This window comes from Xenopus tropicalis, chromosome 2, assembly GCF_000004195.4.
Source record: "Xenopus tropicalis strain Nigerian chromosome 2, UCB_Xtro_10.0, whole genome shotgun sequence".
In the NCBI taxonomy this organism is placed as follows: Eukaryota; Metazoa; Chordata; class Amphibia; order Anura; family Pipidae; genus Xenopus; species Xenopus tropicalis.
The window spans coordinates 48,297,110-48,320,125 of NC_030678.2; the positions used below are offsets into that span (position 1 = coordinate 48,297,110).

General features: G+C 40.0%; 1 protein-coding gene across 4 annotated transcripts in view; it reads left to right on the forward strand.

Moving 5' to 3' along the window:
* rap1gap2 (RAP1 GTPase activating protein 2) overlaps window positions 1–23,016 on the forward strand; it is a 296,773-nt gene that overhangs the window by 130,364 nt on the left and 143,393 nt on the right. Inside the window, exon 1 of one of the 4 annotated variants that reach the window (XM_031896767.1) lies at window positions 10,037–10,128. The exons of the other annotated variants lie outside the window; for them this stretch is intronic. Within the exon in view, the coding sequence (XP_031752627.1) occupies window positions 10,061–10,128 (68 nt within the window). The 5' untranslated portion in view covers window positions 10,037–10,060. Of the gene's footprint in view, window positions 1–10,036; window positions 10,129–23,016 lie in introns of those variants that run through there. 4 annotated transcript variants of the gene reach the window in all.

Sequence of the window (23,016 nt, forward strand, 5' to 3'; positions counted from 1 at the left end):
TATGGCGGGACAATAAAGAAATGGTTTTTGCAACTCCTGGATGGCCTGCCATTTTAGAATCATGAACCTCTCTTAATACTTGTTCCCTAAACTCCTCAGGGACAAACCATTTACCAGATGGGGTTTCAATAGGAGCAGAAGATTGTAACGGGGACAATAAGAAAGAAAGGTCAGATTCCAAAGTTGCAATAATTAGCTCCCTGGGAATGATGGGAGTACACTCACTCGAGTCGGAGGAAACAGAATTGAAACTCCTAGAGAGTGCATCTGCCTTAGTATTCTTTGACCCGGGCTTAAAAGTTAAAAAAAATTGAACCTTGAAAAGAATAAAGCCCACCTGGCTTGCCTTGGGTTCAGGCGCTTAGCGGATTCAATATAAAGTAAATTTTTATGGTCGGTATAGACCGTAACTAAATGTTTAGCCCCCTCTAGGAGATGACGCCATTCCTCGAAGGCCAATTTCACGGCCAACAGTTCCCTGTTCCCTATGTCGTAATTGACCTCTGCAGGTGAAAACTTTCTAGAAAAAAAAGCACAGGGATGCATCTTATTGGTTATTGGGTGTCTTTGGGAAAGGACTGCCCCAGCTCCTACCTCAGAGGCATCTACCTCTACAAAGAAAGGGAGAGCGGAATCGGGAGATCGCAGGATAGGGGCAGAACTAAACTCTTTTTTGAGGGTTTCAAATGCTTGTACAGCCTCAGAAGGCCATATACTGGGATCAGCGCCCTTCTTGGTTAGATTCGTGATGGGAGCTACAATTAGAGAAAAATTCTTAATGAATTGACGATAATAATTGGCAAAACCAAGAAACCTTTGTATTGCGCGTAACGAAAAGGGTTGGGCCCAATCTAGGACAGCTCTCACTTTGCCTGGATCCATCTCTAGACCCTTGCCGGAAATAATAAAACCCAAAAACTGGACAGTAGAGACTTCAAAGGTACATTTCTCTAGTTTTGCATACAGGTTGTTCTCCCTTAGTCTTTTTAAGACCTCACACACATGTTTAGCAGCGAATGTGGCCTCAATAAAGTTACCCTCTGCCCCAGAGTCCACGAAAGCAGACAAGTTAACAGAGTCCGTAGGCCAGGACAGTTTGACCGGTAGCTGCACTTTAGAGGCAAATTGGGGAGAGGAAACGCCTGCACCCAAATGAAGCTCCCCTTCTTCATTTAGGCTTGGGCGTTTCCCGGCCTCTTGGTGCATTGTTTGAGAAAATGACCCTTGTCCCCACAATATATACATAACCCAAGGGTCCGCCTGCGTGTCTTTTCCTCAGGAGAGAGATGGAATAGGCCTAGTTGCATAGGCTCCTCCTGAGGTGGAGACACCGGGGAAGCCGAAGACTTAACATTGGTCACTAAGTCAGGTCTCCCATAAGTAACCCCAGAGAAAGCAGTATGGCCCCTTTCGCTCCTTCTCTCCCTTTGTCTCCTATCGATCTGGATGGCTAGGGCCATGAGATCATCCAGACTGGACGACAAGGGGTAATTAACCAGGCTATCTTTAATAGAGTCGGATAGCCCGATACGGAACTGACTGCGCAGGGCCGCATCGTTCCACTCAGTCTCTCCTGCCCACCGGCGGAACTCTGTGCAATACACCTCTGCATCCCGTCTCCCTTGGCGCAGTTTACGAATCGCCGAATCGGCTGATGATGCACGATCCGGGTCATCGTAAAGAAGTGCCATAGTATCAAAGAATACTTCAAGGGAAGAACGAGCAGGATCGGAAGGAGGCAGTCTAAGGGCCCAAACCTGGGGATCCCCCACTAGAAGGGTCATCACAAATCTTACTTTTTCCACATCAGAAGGGAAAGAATGAGGGAAAAAGCTAAGATATAATTTACATGCCTCTTTGAAGACGAAAAATTTGGACCTGTCCCCAGAGAATTTCTCAGGAAATGCAATTTTAGGCTCCTGGGGCCTATAGGTGTTACTTCCCATAGCAGATGCCCCCACAGAAGGGGAAAAACTAGGAACAGGCTGCTGCTGCGGAGATTGCGAAGTCTCCAGCTGGCGGGTTAGGTTGTGAAAACCCTGCAGGAGATAATTCTGCTTTTGCTCCTGATCCTCCAAACGCTGTAGCAGGGCAGTAAGAAGCGCTTCAGTAGTAGCAGATGGAGTGGGGGAAGCAGCAGCGGACTCAACGTGATCTTGGTCCTCCATGGCCCGTGATAATGTCACGGTCGGCACCCAATACCAGAGCTAGTGCCAAGCACCCTGGTCTCAGCTCGTGCTTCACCAGTAGCGTGACCGCCTTTGGCTTCGGGAGGAGCCCTCAGCTACTCGGATGCCACCTGGACTTAAACGAGAGGTGCAGAGCAGGAGTTCTGGCTAGCAATGGGGCACGACTGTAGAAAGTCAGTTTAGGCCAAAGATCACGGTACAAAATAGGGTTAACAAGGTCGTCGTCAGGCAGGCTAGGTCGGGGCGGGCAGCAATCAAGGATAGTCAGACAGGCAAGGGTCAAACCGGGTAATCAAAACAGCAGGATGAGACGAAATCGTAGTCAAGTACAAGCCGGGGTCAGATATGGATAATCAGAATAGTCAGGAGCAAAACCGGGTCAAAACACAGGAAGGCAACAAGGCAGGATACAGAAACGAAGTGTACAAGGCTCAGAAAAGCACCAGGATCAAATCCTATCACGGGCACTGACAAAAGGCAAAAACCCCTTTAAATACTTTTAAATTTCGCGCCATTGCGCGCTGACGTCATCACGTCAGCGCGCATGCGCTTAACAACGCGGAAGTGCGCGCGCGCGCACACTAGGAAGGAACCGGCGCAGAGGAAAGACGGCGCGGCGGGCGTCCCCGCCGATGGTGGCGCGGCGGGCGTCCCCGCCGTGCCGGTAAGGCACGCTTCCTTACAGTATGTTGTACATTGACGAGTAAGATGTTCTCTAAATGAAAACAATTAGGCCATTCAACTTTTTTTTACCTTTATTCCCTAGCAGTGACCTTGGTCTCAATTCAGAATGGGTCAGTAAAATATATCACAAATTTGTTGTACAGGTATGAGAACCCTAAGTTGGAAACCTGCTATCCAGAAAGCTGTGAATTAAGGGAAGGCCATCTCCTATAGAGTCAATTTTAAGCAAGTAATTTTCATTTCTAATAACAATGTCATATTTCCCTTTAATAAAAAAAAACAGTACCTTGTACTTGATGGTAATTAAGATGCATGAATCCATATTGGTGGCAAACCCCTATTCTATTGGGTTATGTATTATTTTACTGATTTTTAGCAGATTTAATTGAGACATAGAGGATAACTAAAAATCCTTCCAATATGGTAGGCAATAATGAATAATATATGGTGCTGGGTTCAGTTTGGAATAAAAAAATTATATCTTTAAAAAAGACCACTTTTTGGAGCTCCCTATAGATCATCACCCCTGTCTGTGTTTCTAATAAGAGGTGGGCATGTTCTACTGGTCCTTGCCAGAAGCACAGCGGGGTGTGGGGGAATAACCAATCACAGCCCTGCAGTCACACAAGCAAAAACATGATTCTGTTCCCTATCGGGTCAGTCTAGCTACTGATTGGTTCCTATACTGCAGTGCAGTGTGTTGAGTGCTGTTGGCTTCCCTGCACAGCCTGGAAAAAAATGTAGCAGGAAGTGGATCAGATCACTTTTTTGGCATGTTCCTTTTATATTTAGAGAATAATGGATAATAGATCCTGTACCTGTAATTTGTAAACATTTCTTTTGGATATTTAACATTAGAGCAGCATTTCCCTTCAGTTTAGGCCATTGGTACACAGGACTCTTAAAGAGAACTGTGGTGGTCAAAACATTCTTTTCTGTCTGCATGTACTGCCATTCAGCTGAGGATGCACATTGCCCTGAGTTCCAGGTTCCCAGTCCCATAAAGATGACCTTTTGGCATTCCACTGAATGGCAGATCTGGCTAGATGTTTTTGATCTAGAAACAGCCATTAGCGGGTTCCCTGTTTCTACAATAGATACACTGGACATAATCCGCACCATATCTAGAATCTGGTTAATTACTCTTTTTATTAACCCTTGCATACTTTATATATATTTGAAAACCAACTAAAGAAGACACTTTCCCAGCACAGAAACATGGAGAAACTTGTGATTTCCTGAAAAAGAAAGCAATCAGTTTACTGCTTTTTCACAAACAGTAGAAAGAGCAAGTTATCTTTAAACAACAAATTAATTATAGCATGGGGTTAAAAGCTCTGAAGCTCAAATTGCCAATTGTGACAAAAATGCTGCTCTTACCCGAGGACTGAGTGCCCTGTGTAATTTCCTTCTGGAGGAAGCAGTTAGTGCAAACTCTGTCAGACAATTGGAGATAAAAGCCCATGCATTGTTCTAGGAAGGTGACATATGTAGGTTATGCTTAGATTGAATTACAGCGAACACATTTTCCATATTTATACCAAATACAAGAGCTTTATTATTCCCAAGAGGTTTGGGAAATATTTATATGCCTACTCAGTTCTTTCTTATTTTTTGCTTTGATAATAAAGTGTCTGACTGGGAGGTGTTTTGGGTCACAGATGAAGTCAACTGAAGGAGAGAGAATGTATTGCCACGCCATGAACTGGATCATGTGACCTACCAGTTATTTTCATGGTTATAATAAGAGCAGAAGTGTATTGATACAAAAAAGCCTAAAAAATAAAATAGTGTTAGAACAGAATAGTGTGGCGTTAGAAGTGCTACTATTACATACAGCATAATCCACTGAGGGCTGAGCCATACAAATTGTCTTATTACCTTACCTTATTACTTATAATGTTTTCTTTGAAGCAGCATGGGCTTATTTATTTACTAGATGCTAAACTGCTGCAGGGTGCAGGAATGACGTGCGTCGCTTAATTTGCTTTCGGGCCAGAGCATTACATTAGCAGAGCATTTGTCTCCAAAAGCTCATGCACAATAGAATGCGCTGTCTGCCTATAAGGTTATCTGACAAAGCCCGAGCTACAGGGTTTACCCTTAATATCTGTAAAAAAGGTTAAATGGGTGATTTACCTTTAAGTTAACTTTTAGTATGTTATTGAATGTCCTATTTCTATCAACTTTGCTGTCGGTCTTCATTATTGATTTTTTAATATTTGCATTCCTCTTCTGGATCTTTCTAGCTTTCAAATGGGGGTCACTGACCCCAGCAGCCAAAAAACTATTGCTTAGTTTTATTAATATTGTTACTTTTTATTCCTTATGTTTCTATTCATTCGCGCTCCTATTTATATTAAAGTCTCTCGTTCAAAATACTGACTGTTTGCTAGGGTAAGCAAAACCCTAAGGGCTCTGACACACGGGGTCACGAGTCTTTTTCGTCGATTTTGGGAAATCGCGCCGCCGCGTGTGCCATCCCGCCGGCGACTTACATGTTCGCCGGTGGGATGGCGGGTCATGACAACTCGGGGAGATTAGTCGCCCGCGAACAGGGACTTTTGTCGCGGGCGACTAATCTCCCCGTGTGTCAGAGCCCTAAGATAGCTGCTGAGATTTCAAACTGGAGAGCTGCTGAACAAAAAGCAAAATAACTAAAAAACCACATAACCCCCCCCCCCCCCCCCAGAAAATGAAAACCAATTGCAGATTGTCTCAGAATATCAATGGCTGTGTCATACTAAAAGTTAATTGAAAGGTGAATAAAGTTAATAGAATAAATGTATAAAAATGAATAACATTTTCAGTTAAAACCAGTGTTCCAAGCCAAGCACACATCTTTTGTGTTACAGAACATTTTTTGTGGACATAATTTAGTGTTAATGCAGACCCGTCCACCTCATGGCCTCCACAGTTTTTTCAAAGCATGTAGAGGTTGCGAGAGCCTGTAACTACTTTACCAAACAGGATGGAAAGTTATGGTTTCTGCATGCCAGTTATATGAAAAATGAGCAACAGCATTACAAGTGAATAAAGGGTTGTTTTAAGCAGTTTGCCCCCAACCCACGGAGCTACTAAATTCTGCAAAAACAAAATGCTTGGAATTGTCCCTTTTGGCATTGTCTAATTAATCTCTCCTCATCTATCTTCATCCTTACACAATGTAGAGTTTTTATCTTGTATATTGAAAGATCTGTTGTTTTTGTGGCCAGTGGCCACTTTGCTTTGCTTGTGGTCACAACATATTCATGTCAAATACACACCTCACACATCGACCTTTTAGAATCTTATATACATTTGTTTTGTTAAAACCAAATATATCAGAATACTTAAGTTGGAAAATGCTTTTTTAAGTTAAAAAACAATGTATGATAATGAAACATGTTAACTGCAGGAAATTAGCTGAAAATAAGTGCTGTTCATATGTTTCTAACAGTTGCCCTTTGGGCTATGTTCCTTTCAACTGGTGTTGTATTGACTTCCCCTTAGATGGGAAAGTTCAGATAAAGGACGACTGAAAATATATAAATATATATATAATTTTTTTTTTTGAGGAAAATGTAATTTATTTAAACACAGTGTGTTTTTTTGTTTACTTCAGCGGCATGATTAGGGGCATACTGTAGCTTGTTATGAGTATTTATTGTTCCTTCTCTACTCATTAGTATTAGTTTGTACAAATGTAAGGACCCATATTAGTGCCTTCACTGAAGGCATTCTCCATAAAATTTCACTGCACTGTTTAGTCTTGAAAATGACCAGCTTGGGTCTGCTGTTCCTTGCAAACCTGATGCCAAAGCTCCCCCAGCATGCAACTCCAATGTATTTCCTTGGCTAGAATCACAAATGTTATGTACAGCATATGACTTCCAGTACAGATTAGGAAGGTGTCATCAACAGGCTATGTATGGAAATCAAAACTCCTGTTATAGATGGAGATATCCCAATGCCAAAATCAAAAAGAGGACTCCTAGGTGGTTTAGGTTCGTGTTCAGAATAAAAACTGAACATTTTGTGCCACATTAATTTATTTCATGGTGGCTTCAAAGGAAAATCATGTGATTATTTTAAAGTATAATACTAATATTATAATAATGAATTTGAAAAAGCTGTAAGAAAGCTGCAGTGCCGGACACAAAAATTCAGTGCAGTACACATGAAACAGTAACAGAGAATAGTGGAGGCCTGTTCAGCAAGCATTAAGAGAAGGAAGGTAAAAAAAATGAATTGCATTTGGCACAAGTGCCCTTTGACTTCAGAGTCTCTGTTTTTCTTTCCTTTAGCCAATAGAACTGGTAATATGTCACCAGAGTTCTGTTTCCCCTCCACCAGCCCAGGGCAAAACTCAAGCCATGTGCAGTTATTTTTTTTCAGTGGTGACGTATGGGTCATGGGTAATTGATGTATGCACAAACTAAGATGGCATCTGCAATTGTGGACCCTTTGCAAGATCTGCTTTCTGCTGGAATTTGGGTTCCACCTTTAAAGAAAAAAAATCAGTCAAATCAGTCACGGATCAATCAGTGAGAACTTAACTTCATAAGTACCTTTTCGTCTCCTTTAAGAATAGATTCCTACTATTCCGTATGGCGTTTGCCTGTACAGCTAGATTTTAATCTGTTCTGTGTAAATTACAAAGAGGTCATCAAATATGTATTGTGCAGAGAGCAGTTTGGAGAAGAAGTATAATTTATGAGCAAAACAAAATCTTAAATACTTAAACATATCATTAAAATTAATGAATGCACATCAGTAGTGTCATTCTGCAGTGATTTCTCAGTTCTGGTTCACAAGAAGCTAAGATGAAGGGTATGTTGCATTTACATAGTATGCAATAAGTATTTTATAATGATATGAAATTATTACTGTTGTCCGTTCATTTACCTAGAAAACAAATGTAAAAGCATCAAGGCCCAAGCTATGTATCTAAACACAGACATAAGGATGTTAATAGAAAGGAAGAGATGTTTTAGGACATAGTATTACAACAAATGTTAGCCATCAACAGATTGAGCAATGAGAAACTGATAGCTTTACTTTAAGAGACTAATCACAAAAGCGTTTGTCATATTGTTAAATATATAAATTAAGGTTATAGGTCCATTAAAAACATGAAATACATTGATTATAGAATTTATATAAAGAGTATATAGGGTATATATATACAAGTAAATGCACAGAGTATAAGCTCAGTGCACCTCTATTTTCACCCCTCCATAACTTTTACAGTTGTTTTTCACATGTTCATTGCAGAAGAATCAGACTAAAACCATTTTTTAGCAAATGTTTTGTGAGTGAACAATTTTTCCCATAATAATATATTTCACTTAAGTGTGGGAAGCTGAATCTATACAAAGGAGATCTGAATATTGGTCAGGTCTGAAAGCAACTAGACTCCAAAACTTTTTTATTTTCTAGCAGTTTTATATTAACATTGTTCAAAAAATCTTTTTGCACAGCTGTTGCTAATTCCAGCATTCAGGAGGTCCTACAATGATGTACTCAACCCAGCTATGCCCAGTTACATCCCATCGTTCCCCCCCAGCTCTGTGGGTTGACAGTTATTGGGGCTCATATATGTTTGGTTCAAAATAATGATATGACAAAATATATTAGTATTACTATATATAAGGGTTTAGAGAGGACCCAGTTAGTTATGCAAGATAGCATTGACTTAGTTGTCTAGAATTTAGCTAGGATTTCTTTGGCCAGAATGACAAGCTTGACGGAATGCTTGGGATCTGTAACTTTTTGGAAAGGGATCTTTCAGTAATTTGGATCTTTATGCCTTAAGTCTACTAAAAAAATAATTTTAGCATTAATTAAACCCTATAGGGTTGTTTTGTCTCCAATAAGAATTAATTATATCTCCGTTTTAATAAAGTACAAAGTACTGTTTTATTATGACCGATAAAAAGGAAATCATTTAAAGGAAAATTGAATTATTCGATTAAAATGGAGTCGATGGGAGATGGCCTTCCCATAATACAGAGCTTTCTGGATAATGAGTTTCCGGATTATGGATCTCATGCTTGTATGTCTTTTTAACCTCAGTTACAATAAACACCCTCTGTATTCTGAACATTCCAATTTATCCCGAGAAACATGTTATCTTATTTATAAAATAACATGGTTGCCTTTGAAGATCTATGGATCCAAGTCATGAATATTTATAAATAAAATAAAAAAACCAAATGGTGGGACCTGAACATACGACAGATCAAAGATGTCTGCAATTAGATAAGGCAAATACACTGCAATTAGCTAATTATTGCCAATGAAAACAATTGTAAAAGTAGTGTTTGAAAATAACTGGTATGTTAATGTAAAGAGATGCATATTTTCTCTGTACAGAATATAGACAAAGAATGTTATTATTGAAGAGAATATATATTAAGCTGTGTGATTTACACAGCAAATGGTGTCAGGAATGCTGTGCCAAGGATAGACTGGCCTGAAGAATATTCTTCCATAGAAAGCCTTTGCACTTGTTTTGATATGATTTGGGAAGAAAAGTGTTGTGGCCTTAAATGTACTGGGTTCCAATAAAAAAAAGCTGTAGCTCTTATTTTATTCTCATGGAGCATGTGACCTTCAGGTAAAAGGAAATTAAAAGATATTCTTTAATATGATATACAAAAAATATTAAGCCGCATTACTGAAATAAATAAGATATAGTTTGTAAGAGTTTCATATGCAAAAACAATCCCTCCATGTGGGTGTTTACTTTAATATAGCCTGGGTTAAGCTTCCTGGCACTTGTGCTGGCTATACTTACAAGGAGCACTTGCTACTGGCCTTGATATTTTGCACTGTAATTATAAAAAGGGGAAATTCTAACACCCTCCTACTCTATAACAGCAAATTCTGTCACATACTTTACATGGAAATGGAGAGTTTTTTTTAGCCCAGGAATGTTGTTCTAGTTATACGCTATTTTTACAATATTCAGAGAAAAGTGTTATACTGTGTTCCATTCTTACAGGTTGACTTTTATCTGCCTTGGCCAGATAAAGGGTTTATGTGCACCTTATTCAATAAGGAATAATCACTTGCACTTATTATCATTAGCTGTACTATACAGTACTTCAAGCCTTTTCTTTATTTTTCCCTGTGCACCTAAATTATTAAAAAACCCAAAACCTCAACCAAAATTTACCTTGTATTGAAACTGCTAAAGGGATATGTTATTCTATTACAGGAGGACAAAAGTGAAAACACTGGGAGGTGCAGATACGTCAGACACCCAAATGTAAGAAAACTAGCTAACCTTGTGGTCTGGGCCAGTGTGCATAAGGGTCTGGGGTACTTTCCTTTAAAACTCCACCATGATTCATAGTAAACCTCTCCTTTGCGGCCCTGGACAGAGAATAAACAATATAGCAAATTCACTAAAACATCTATACTTTGCATGCGGCTGTCTGGGCTGGAGCAGGAAGTAGTACTTGGGGTATAGCTCAAACATGTCAGTGCCCTAGAAGAGACTACCCATGGCAGGTGTAACTTTTATAGAGGTTGCTCACTGGCCCAGGCCACAAGGTTAATTATGTTCCTCACTGTGAAGATGCTTGATAAATTTGTATGTATATATATATATATAATATATGAACACATCAATAAATCTCTACTACATCTTTCCAGCTTTCAAATGGGGGTTACTGACCTGGCAGATAAAAAAACTATCACTTTTACTGTTACTTTTTATTCCTTATCTTTATATTCAGGCCCTCCACTATTCACATTCCGGTATCTATTTCAAATAACTGCCTGTTTGCTAAGATAAACAAGACTCTAGCAACCATATAGCTGATTCAATTCCAAACTGGAGAGCTGTTGAACAAAAAGCTAAATAGTGGAAGAACCACAAATAATAAAAAAATTAAAACCAATTCAAATTGTCTCAGAATATCATTGCCTACCTCATACTAAAAGTTAATTTTAAGGTGACATTACCCCTTTAAGGCTTTGAAATCTTGCCTTGCCTTTACTGGAATAATCGCAGGCTGCAGGACTTTGCCTGTTGAATGCTGGAGACTGTATATTAGTAGAAGTGATTTAATAAACTGAGGGACATTTTTCCTTGAGCAAGTGATGAAAGTAGGTCAAGTCCTTGTGCTAAACAGGGATACACTACAGAGGCTTTGTGAAGGGACCTGGAAAGCACCTCACACATTACTTCTAAAGATAGCATCTCGTGCTGTGATTGGTGGGGATATTGTTTAGCTGCAGGTGAAGGCCAGAATTATGCATGAGCTCTCACAGAGAATAAATTATTTACAGAGTGTAATTCATGTTAGTCTTTCCCACAGCATTATCGCTGCTCATTGACTTGCAGTATCTCACTTGGTGGCACGGTGTAACAACATATGGTTAACTCCTTTCTTTCTAAGGGTCTGTTGCGGCATTTCAAAAACCTTTAGTGAATCTCGTGGACTTGTAGAGTTAGAGCCGAGACCAGCGACTTTCAGTCTTTAATTGTAACATTATAAATTTATTGTGTAATTGGTTTCACCTTTTCAGGAGGCAAAAGAAGCAGATGGTTCTAGGAAAGCTCACTGTTCCTGCTGACAGTCTACATGAAATATCTTTCTTTCTTTTTTAGATACCAACCCATAACTTAGAAGTAAAAATTCAATGTATTTTTAAATTTGGAATGGCAATATATAACCATTAAAAAATATTATTTATCTAGCTATATACAAAGGTTCTTTTTCAGCCTAATTAAGACCTGCCATATTTGGCTTCACTCTGTGCTTTCTTGTGCATGGCCTGTCGGTATTGTTCAGCTCTGACAGACAGGAGTTTCTATAGTCATTTATCCTGCTTGTCAAAGCTTAACTGCACTTATAGTCAGTGCAAAATAACCAAAGGTATTAGATCTGTTGTAAAACTTGAAAAAATCAAAACCCTCGATGTCACATGGGGCATTTGGACTGCTGCTGCTGTCTGAAATGTCCAGCCAAAGCCTTGGCCAGTTTTACAAATTTACCAGCAATGTTTTTGTAGATGTGTAATCTCTGGTTGTTCTGCCCATGGCCCACCCCAAATCTGCCCAAATTCCCTCTCCGCATTGCTGATTTCAACTGTTGAAACATTGTAGCTGAAGCCAGCTGATTAACAGCCTTGTGAAGACTCATGCAATGTATTGCTGGAAATGAAGTCTTAAGGTGGCCATACACGCACCGATAATATCGTACGAAACCTCGTTTCGTACGATATTCGGTGCGTGTATGGTATGTCGGCGAGTCGACCGATACTGCAGGAAGCTGCTGATATCGGCCGACTCGCCGATCGGACCAGTTGAAAATTTTTGATCGGGCGCCATAGAATCTCCCTTCAGAGCTGAATCGGCAGAAGGAGGTAGAAATCCTATTGTTTCTACCTCCTTACCTGCCGATTCAGCCCTGAATGGTGTGTGGCACATCTGACGATGTTTCGTGCGACCGATGGTCGCACGAAACATCGTCAGATCGCCACGTGTATGGCCACCTTAAAGCTGGCCATACATGTGGCGATCTGACGAAACATCGTCAGATCCGCCACACACAGTCAGGGCTGAAACAGCAGATAAACAATAGGATTTCTACCTCCTTCTGCCGATTCAGCCCTGACAGCAGATTTTGGTCAGGCGCCTTCTATGGCGCCCGATCAAAATTTTCTAACCTGGCCAATCGGCGAGTCGTCCGATATCAGCAGCTTCCTGCTATATCGGTCGACTCACCAACATGCCATACACGCACCGAATATCGTAAACGAAGGTTTCGTACGATAGTATCGGTGCGTGTATGGCCAGCTTAAGAGAGATAACTAGCAGTGCAGAAAGGGACAGACAAATACTGCTTTCAATAGCAATTACATGTACAAACAACTTAAAAATAATTGAAAATGTGTAATTATATACTGGAAATGTGCTTAGAATTACATTTTCTTTCATTAGGGAAAATGTTATTTTTTAACTTATATTCCCTTTTTAAGATAACAGGGTTTTGCCATTCTTTGTGGTTCTTGATATTTAGTAGAAAAAAATACTTGCAACTAAAAGAACAAACAAAATGAGTTATTTTACTAGAGCTAGACGCACTAAACTTCATTTTCAGGAAGAGTTTGAGAGTTCCTCATATCAGGTGAGAAAGGAGAGAGCAGTTTTTGATAGAACTCAAAAATGAGACCCATATGAAGACGGTCACACTGTACTTTCCCAAGGGGACAGTCTAGCTTTGAACTTGCCATTCAGTTCTATTTAGGCTTGTATTTCTGCAAAGTAATGTGAAATATAATGTCACCCTGAAGTGCCGAGAGTATAGTTGTCATGTGGATTTCATCTTCCCTCTTTGGGTACAGGGTAGCCAGCCTTTAGCTGCTGATGGCGTTCTGGAAGTTGTAATTCAGCAAAGCTGAGGAGCCGCAAGTTTGACATCACTGATTTTTCTCTCAAACAATTCCCTGATCCTTTCTGCAATGAGTGAAATACCCTCAAATCCTTTGCACATTGTGCTGGGGAAGAAAGGGACAAGAATGTCACTAGGGGTATAAAGAGTGAACCAGGATTTTCCAGCTTCCTATTCCATTTTAGGCAGCACAGGAAAACGCCCGCCCTCAATCCCTATATGAGTGCATTGGTGCTCAAGTGTTGGTGGCAGGGTGGTTGAGTCCGGGAAACAATGGTTATGTTAGGAAGGGAGTTGCACGGTTAATTGGTGGCTGGCACGTCTGGCACCTCAGGGTTGGGAAACATACCAGCGCTAGTTGTATTGCCCAGTTATAGGGTTGTTACGGTACATGATTGTTCTAGAGTTAATTGTTTGTTATACAGACATTCATTTTATGTTGGGCTATGTTTATGATATGTTTATGATATGCCATTTGTTCTTTATAGTATGTTTTAATTTAAAACTTCAGATGATAATAAATGTTCTGCAGCCTTTTCATCCCAAAACTGGTGTCTGTGTGTTTTTGGGGGATTGGAGGAATGGGAGCGGTGGGAGATTGGCAAAGGGGCAGTGCAAGTCCCAGCGATGCTTCTGTCATGGCTGTAAGGAATGTGCTCATAGAAAAGGGCTCTGGGTATAGAAGGAAAACACCAATCTGTATAAGTTGATTGATACACCACTTGCAAAGGAAATATCCATAGTGGAGGTTTCCTATTATGCCCAGCAAAGTATATTAATTAGATATGTAAAGTATTTGCTTTAGAATTCTCCATAACTGCATATCTCAAGAATCTGTTGGGGCCTAATGGTGGCCATTCATGAGCAGGGGTCCTTTAGATCGATTCAGCAGCTTATCTGCCCGTGTATGGGCACCCCGAGGGACCTCCCCGACTGACATCTGGCCAGATGTCAATCAGGCAGGTATGATTTTTCTGTTGGATTTCTGCCCACAATGGCTCGTTGATGCTAACCGACGATGCCTATGCCTGCCATTTTAATTCAGTTGCTTGGCCCTAGGGCGAATTAACCCACCGGTAGATGGGTATATCAGGGCTCACTTGGCTAACTCGCCAAACAAATGAATCTTACAGTGTAAGGCCACCTTAAAGGACAAGGAAAGGCTAAGTCACTTGGGGGTGCCAAAATGTTAGGCACCCCCAAGTGACTTTAATCGCTTACCTTGTACCCCAGGCTGGTGCCCCTGTTAGGAGAAAACAGCACCAACCCGGGGTACCTGTAGTGAGCGCTTCCTCCTTCCAGCTTCGTTTTGCAAGGACTACGCGACAGGCGTATGCGCAGTAGAGTGAAAAGCCGACTTCTCTGTTAAAGTTCGGCTTTTCACTCCACTGCGCATGCGCGTGCGAGCGAAGACGGAAGGAGGAAGCGCTGCAGCTACCCCGGGTTGGTGCTGTTCTCTCCCAACAGGGGCACCAGCCCGGGGTACGAGGTAAGCGATTTAAGTCACTTGGGGGTGCCTAACATTTTGGCACCCCCAAGTGACTTTGACTTTCCTTCTCCTTTAAGTCTATGTACTTTTACTGGGAGTCATTTGATCCCTCAAGCCTGCTGCCCTGCCAGAAGTTCACCTATTGAAATGAAAATATCAACTTCCCTTACTGAGGGGGTAAGAAAACCTGCTACATCATTATGGGAGGCCCTGCACAGGATGTAACACTAATCCTTTGTGGGCACATCCACTCTTTCTGCTTTAATTGCAGATTCTAATACTGGAAACTAAGCACCCTTGAAAACTGTAAACAAGTCAGATATTAAAGGCACAGATACTTGCATAAAGTGGAAGACTACACATAAATCTAATGACAAATATTTACTATTGTACCATTGGTGCAGCCTTGTGCAGTTAAAGAAAGGGGTGGTAGGGCAGGCCCATAATTGTAAAATGTGGGAAACAATACAAATCTGCCATCCAGCAACCGTAGAATGGTGTTTAATATTAGGTAACTCTCTTTTAACCTATAAATAAAACAGAAAGCATGTACTAATAAATCTACTTCCTGATGTACGGATATCACATAATTTCTTATTTAAATAGGCTGTGTGTCTATTAGACATTACTGTATATGGCATCTATGACTGTTAACCAAGTCCAATATTCAAAATGACATCAGCTGTCCTGAAAATATCATCAAACATGAAACAGATATCAATTATCTGTTTGTGAATGACAGTATGATGGATGGGATGTAATTACAACAATTTAAATGGACGGAATACGATTTTATGTTTTTTTCTTGCTGGCTGAGGATCACGCTAGTCATGGATCATGTAGCTCAAGTCTAACACAATAGGAGAGCAGCACTTATTCCCATTTCCGCCCAATATACAGGACTGGAAGGATGATTGAGTGCATACCCTGTTATTCTGCACAGCTGACAGCATAACTCAGAATCCAGGAAATGATCCCAGATGACAAAATGTGACAGATGAAATAAGCACTGCATGTCTGTCATTTAGCATAGCATTTTGATGTTCTCTTGGCATTTGGACTAAATGATGTGACAGAAGTGTTAAAGTGGGCCTCACTGAAGACAAAGCTCACATTTGATACACTTGATATGCAACAAACAAGATCCACCCCAGGCTCAGATCCAGACCATGCTCCATATGGTGGTGTGGGGACTTATGATTCTTACAATAAAGTCTATGAATCAGGCCAGTAGACTTTTTCGTGTTGCTAAAATATCAGTTATGCAATAATTACATCAATTACTTTTTTACTGTCCTGTTTTTACCCATAACCAACTCTTTTTAGCTGACCATATACCCACAGCTATCCCATGGCCAGATGGCTGTTAGGCCACTCCTTTTCCTGTTACTGATGACTTAAGGATAGCCTTTTGGAAGGAAATAATAGCCTGCCATGTTGGGTTGCTCAAGGTTATAAAATTAAATGCTGAACCTAGACAGCAAGATCCACTTGTTTAATGAAGTTTCCAAAGAACCTTATTTTTGTCTGATTTGGAATGCTTTCGGTGGGCCAACAGTCAAATGTTGACAACAATCAACAAGTTGGTCAATCAGAGTTTTCATCCCACCCAATTCTTATCTGAATAAGCTCTAATCAGAGAGAGTAAGGGCACAATGTTGACCCTATACACTTACTAAAAGGCAAATGCTCCATGTAGGTGTGGGCAGCTTAAGAATAGGACCTGAATCCTGAATCCTTGATTCGGTGCATCCCTAGTCACAAGTATGTATTTTGTGTATTTTAGGGAATACAATTTTTTTATCACCCTCATCATTCTGCCTCAGTTTCATCATCATCATAATCAACATTGAAAGGCACAAGAAATATAGTGGTATTCCATAAAGTTCCCATAGACTCTTAATGCAAAGCATCCTAATACTTCTCAAGTAAGCAGAATGATGAACAGATTTCATTACAGGATTTCCCCCTACTGCAATTCTTGTACCTGGTTACATTGGTTATTGTTGTGAAGCCCTGGGAGAGGGTTGAAATCCCATGAGGGATAAGCACCTTTCTTCCACTAATCAAGAATCAATTACTTTCCACTCAGTTTAAAATGAAAAAACACTGCAGCCATATTAAAAAAAAAAAGTAGTCTCACTTGGCAAATAATTTTATATGTGTCAAGAACATGATACAACATTTTTATTCATTAATAGTTTAGTACAGTGGTCCCCAGTATTTTTTGCACCACAGACCAGTTTCAAGCAAGACAATTTTTCCAAGGACTTGGGGTGGGAGGGTTGCAACAAGTGCATGTATATTATTTAATTATTACAAATATTATGTAATTATTACATTTTATATTGTGCACCTTATCATTATTACTACATTCTACAACTAGACGTGCCCAACCCCCTTACTCCTGTTACTCCCATCTAAGTGGTGACATCCTCTGCCGCTTAGTATGGAGCTTTAAGTATTTTGGTCCTTGTCACAATCAGTAGAAAGCTTCCTGGGCTTCACATAGCTGTTGTCATGGCTGTGTAACACATTGGGGAGCTGGGATCACAGGTAATTGGGACCAGAGGTGGCCCGGTTCAGCACAGCCCATGGCCCGGTGGTTGGGGACCTCTGGTTTAGTACATTTAACTAAGCATTAACATTCACTTTAAGATATTTCCCTACAGGATTTATTATGGCTTTGGTAACCATGGTACATTTCCTCTGTTTGCATTATAAGGAAACCTTATATAGTGTAGTATTGCTATGAAATAATAGGCATGTTGGCCCAATTTCACATTTTCAACATTAATAATAATAATAATAATGTTTTAGTGCTTACTGAATGGTATTTTTCTCCAAGCTTAGAAGCTAGCTCAGGAACTTAGCTCTCTGGAGTAAACACAAGCCCATAGTGAGACAAGCTTCAGGCCATGCCTCAAAGGCAATCGCTGGATAGGATATAAATACATCAACGACTGATTACTTACAAGTGATTAATTATTCAGATATTTTGACTTATTCATGGTTTAGAATGATATATATATATATCTTGTTATATAGATGCACACCACTGCTGTGACTAATTTCTAACATTTTCTGACTTTTTAAGGAATCAGACTTTTTCACATTCACCCCAGTTACCAGGTCTGTGACCAGTTTGGTCAAATTCCAAAAGGCCCAATAAGGTCACTGGCCAGACACCTACGGCATGTAAAGCAATAGTGCAAAGCAAAGTTGAAGTAACTGCAGCAGCTTTTAGTAAAAACACAGGCACCTCTAAGGATCATCTTTGCCCTGTGTTTGTGGCTATATATGTTTGCGTTAATCAGTATGGCTCTGCAGAGTCTACAGAATACTAATTTAAAATTAGAAAACAAAAGCATGAGGTTCTCGCTTTGTATAAACGGGATGTATGAAAAGTGGCTTAAGAGGATCGGTCTTCATAAATTCATGTATTGAGTCTGCATAAGTCTGGATCCATCTATATTTCTTTGTGAAATGATTCTCCATATTGATATACATCCGAAAGCGTATCTTTAATGACAAACTTTAAGATGAATGGGAAAGTCTGTTTCTGGTTGCTATAAACACCCTAGCAACTTGGTTGTAGTAAGATCAAAAAAAGTAATATATTATGTACTATTGTCCTGCATTGGTAAACATTGTGTTTTTGCCTCAGAAACCCTACTATAGTTTATATAAACAAAGCTTCTGTGTAGCCATGGGGACAGCCCTGCAAATTAAAAAAGGAGAAAAGCACAGGTTACATAGCAGAAAGCAGATACACTGTGTAGAATGCCATTGGATTCTACAGAGCTTCTCTATTATCTGCTATGTTTTCTTTTTTTCCAGTTTGGCTACTCAGCAGACACATCAGTTTTACCAGTGCAGGGCAACAGTACATTATTTTTTCATTTCTTTAAAACATTTTTTTTTGGTGTTACTGTTCCTTTAAATTCCAGGCTGGAGAGTGAGAGAATGAAAAATGCAAAACAGATCAATTAATGCAAAGTCACATTCAGTCAAATAATTCAGAAAATACAGAAAAAAAGATACATTTGAGTTGCTTAGATGAACTCCATCACCAGATAGTAGCACTGATCTTCTCACCTAGTGACCAATAGAGAGCCCATGAGCAATGAGTGTACAATAATAAATCACCATGCACTCTTCTCTGCAGTAAGTACCTAAATCAAAGAGTTTGTTATTATTAAGTAAACAAATAAATAAGGTTGAGGAGACTGCCTCATACAGACAATAATGAGGCAGTCTCCTCAACCTTATTTATTTGTTTGTAGAACCACATGGTGACTCTACCTAAGCTGATCAGAAAACCCTGCACTACACTGATGAGCCCCAGAAAGGGCGAAACCGGTCTGTAGTTGGGAATCTGATCAGCTATTGTCCTGGCTTCAGCTTCAAACCCAGTGGGTGAGCTTTAGCCTTTAGGATAAACCCATGTAAATGGGATTTTTTTAAGAGTTTGGAATTCATTCCCAGAATTCCTTTTGTTTGTTATTATTAAGTACACAGCCAATGTAAGCCATATTTACTGGGCTAATGTTAAATATAGGGTACACTGTCCCTTTTTCACATACCGTATTTCCATTTTGCACTTGTAACTGGAGAAACTTTGAAACTTTCTTTTTAGCTTTGGGGGAAACTTATTCTTGAATACTGCTGCCTTATACACGCTACGGTTGCTATATGTTTAAACCCCTGCCCGTCACTTACAGTTCTGTAGCTGGCAGAAAGCATTCAGTCTGGCTTCCCTAATGTAGTTTTTTAGAAATCTTTATCGCTCCCTGATTAGATCCTGTTTATAAGCAGAGTAGAGATAGTATTTCCTCCCTGAAAAGAAAGAGGGTTTATCTTTTCACTGACAGCTGAAACAGACAACAGCTTTTGTTATGTGAATGTGTATGCTCCTCATTATCACTGCCTACATTCCCTGTGCGACTTTCACTCTGAAACCCCTGGTGGGTAGCGCGGGGCGCGTTCAGAAGCTGATATAAAGCAGTGACATTGTGTGAGGGATTTCATGCTTCTGGCTTCATCTTTTAGTGATATTTTTTATATTATTTATATGTTTTATGGAGACGATGTAATCTTTCAAGAAGCTTTAAGAGAGGACTGGCACACTATTTCATGCATGGAAGAATCATGATTGCAATGTTGGGTGCAAAGGACAAACTTGTTTTTGGGGACCCTAAAACTAATCCTTTGTCCAGTTACCCTGGGTATCAAATCCATATATTTCCCCATTATGTCATTTGTGAACACAGAACAGCTGTGTATAGGTATAGGATCAGTTATTCAGAAATATGTTATCCAGAAAGCTCCAAATTATGGGAAGGGCATCTGCAGGTTAATGATGTGCGGGTTCCTATGGGTTATTAGAGCAGTAGCAGATTTTTTACCTTTCATTACATTACACCCTATGCATGTGGAGCTGCGGTGGGTAGAATTGCAGCCTTGCAGCTTCGGGTCCTAGGTTTTATTACAACAAATCTTCAAGGAGTTTCCATAAGCCTGCTTGTTTTTTCTCTTTACTCTGCTTTCCTCCAGTACTGCAAAACATTCCGGCAGGTTGTTTGGCTTCTCATTGACCATAGTGTGTGTCTATATATGATTAGGCACTGAAAGTGCCACTGTGGCAGAAATGGATATGGATGATGTACAATATCTGTAAAGTGCTATGGAATATGCTAGCAATATATAAAGAATACGTATTAAGAATAATAATTGTCCTCATTGTTTTATGTATACTGGCACATTATTAGAGCCACATGGTGGATGTTCAAATTTTGTGGTCTATGATGGCCCATCTGAGAAATTGATATTTCAAGAGGAAGTGTTTTTAGCTAGGGGTTTCTCTATACTATGGGGCACATTTACTAACCCACGAACGGGCCGAATGCGTCCGACTGCGGTTTTTTCGTAATGATCGGTAATTTTGCGACTTTTTCTGTGTCTTTACGATTTTTGCGTAAAAACGCGAGTTTTTCGGCGTCTTTACGATTTTTGCGTAAAAACACGAGTTTTTCGGCGTCATTACGAAAGTTGCGCAAAGTCGCGATTTTTTCGTAGCGTTAAAACTTGCGCGAAACGTCACGCCTTTTAAGTTTTAACGCTATGAAAAAGGCGCGACTTTGCGCGCAAGTGTTAACGCTACGAAGAAATCGCGACTTTGCGCAACTTTCGTAAAGACGCCGAAAAACTCGCGTTTTTACGCAAAAATCGTAAAGACGCCGAAAAACTCGCGTTTTTACGCAAAAATCGTAAAGACACCGAAAAACTCGCGTTTTTACGCAAAAATCGTAAAGACGCCGAAAAAAACGCAAAAAATACGAAAAAGTCGCAAAATGTTCGTTTCCAATCGGAATTTTTCCAATTCGGATTCGAAATCGTGTCTTAGTAAATCAGCCCCTATGTATATATGCATAACATTATGGTTGAACGTGATGGACGTACGTCTTTTTTCAACCCAACTTACTATGTTACTATGTTACTACTATAACTTAATTTGTAAGGATACACTGGCTGTACAATTTTAAAATGTATAAAAGTACACACAGGGAAGACAAGCATTTTAATTAAATATTCAATTAATATACAGAGATAAAGTGGTATGTGGTAAGAGACACAGTAGGAAGGAGGTCCCTGCCCCATAGAGCTTACAATCAAAGTAGATGGATAACATTTAGGCACAAATTGGAGGGCAAAAGTGAATAAAGTTTGGGAATTAATCTTTAAGTGCCCGGACTGGACTAGACTAAATAATGTTCTAGGGTACTAAAAGGTAGAATCTTAGTTTAAGAGATTGAGTAAGTGTTCCTTACAGAAGAATTCAGGGATAGAATCCCAGAGATATCAAGCAGCAAGATATAAGGGTTTAAGACTAGAGATGGCAGCGGGTCTGATAGGAGCAGTGGAGATGACCAGTAATGTACAGTGAGACAAGTGAAGAAAGGTAGTGATTAAAAAAGGTATGAAGGGCTTTGGATGTTAGCAGAAGGATTTTCTATGTGATCTTATGCTTAACTGGCAGGCATGATAGGAACTTTATCTGGGGCTGAACAGGTTCCTTCTTAGGCCACAGTCACAGGTGAAGAGAAGCAGATCCACTCTTATCCGTAGCTCCATTGGCCGGAGTGCAGCTACTTGGAGCAGAGATCGGCCTAAAAAATTCAGGCCAGGTCTTCGCTCTATGTATCTGCACTCAGGCGAACACTGGGCAGCTACAAGGAGCTGTGGATGAGAACTCTTGCTAGTTTACCAATTCAACCACTTAACTTACTGTTCTCATTATTTGGAAACCAAAATGTTGTTCTTAGGAGATTCAGTTGCAATTGAGAAAAGTCACAAAGATCCCAGTTTATTTTGAATCTTCCTCCTGAAGACTAGTGCCTTCTTCTGTACTATGTCTTTGCTGCTGGACTTACCTTATAAGGTAGGAGGTTTTGATGTTTCGATGTTTCCTTTTATTAGTGGTGCCTAAGCTATTGGACCATTCTAAATGAACCAGTGGTGTAACAACATGGCACCCGCCCCTCTGTCCCCAGTAGCGTTACTGTTACGAAAGAAGACTGCAACTGGTGTGGGGGAGTTGGCTGTTGCAGTCTGCTTTCTTAATAGTAACGCCACTGAAATGACCCATATATAGCAACTCTGGAAGACCTTAATCTTCCCTTTAGTGTCTCACTGAGAGCTCCTTGAGGAGGGAGGAGGCTGGATCATCAAACAAGCTCAATGTGATGTTAAACTCATCTACTAACCATGTACAAAGAAGGTGTGATTTTGTAATATTTTGTAACATTCAGTTTTTTTGTTTATTTTTCCCAGTCATTCTGAAAGAAAGTAAGGATAATTATGCCTCATTTGTTTCATTTTATATGGATAATTTTTGTCACTGAAGCTTTTAATAGCTGCATCTAAAATGCACAGATGAAATATGCTATCAGAGTCAGATACAGCTTATTTATGGCCCTAAATTATGCAGAGAGGTTTTAGAGCGGAAATCTTAGTGGGAAATTAAAGTCACAGCCTGGTGCTTCCTAGAGCTCACTACAAAATTAAAAGAACCTATGTGAGCATGGGACACTAGTTTTGAAAGGCCATGTTTCCAATTGACTCTTTAAACATATCTGTAAAAATATTCACTAGAAATGATTGCTGCATTAAAATCACTAGGACACATCTTTGATTCCTTAAGTCTTGAGATAGTGTAACTGTTCTTGGTAATGCTCAGTAAATCACTGCAAAAATGTTTCAT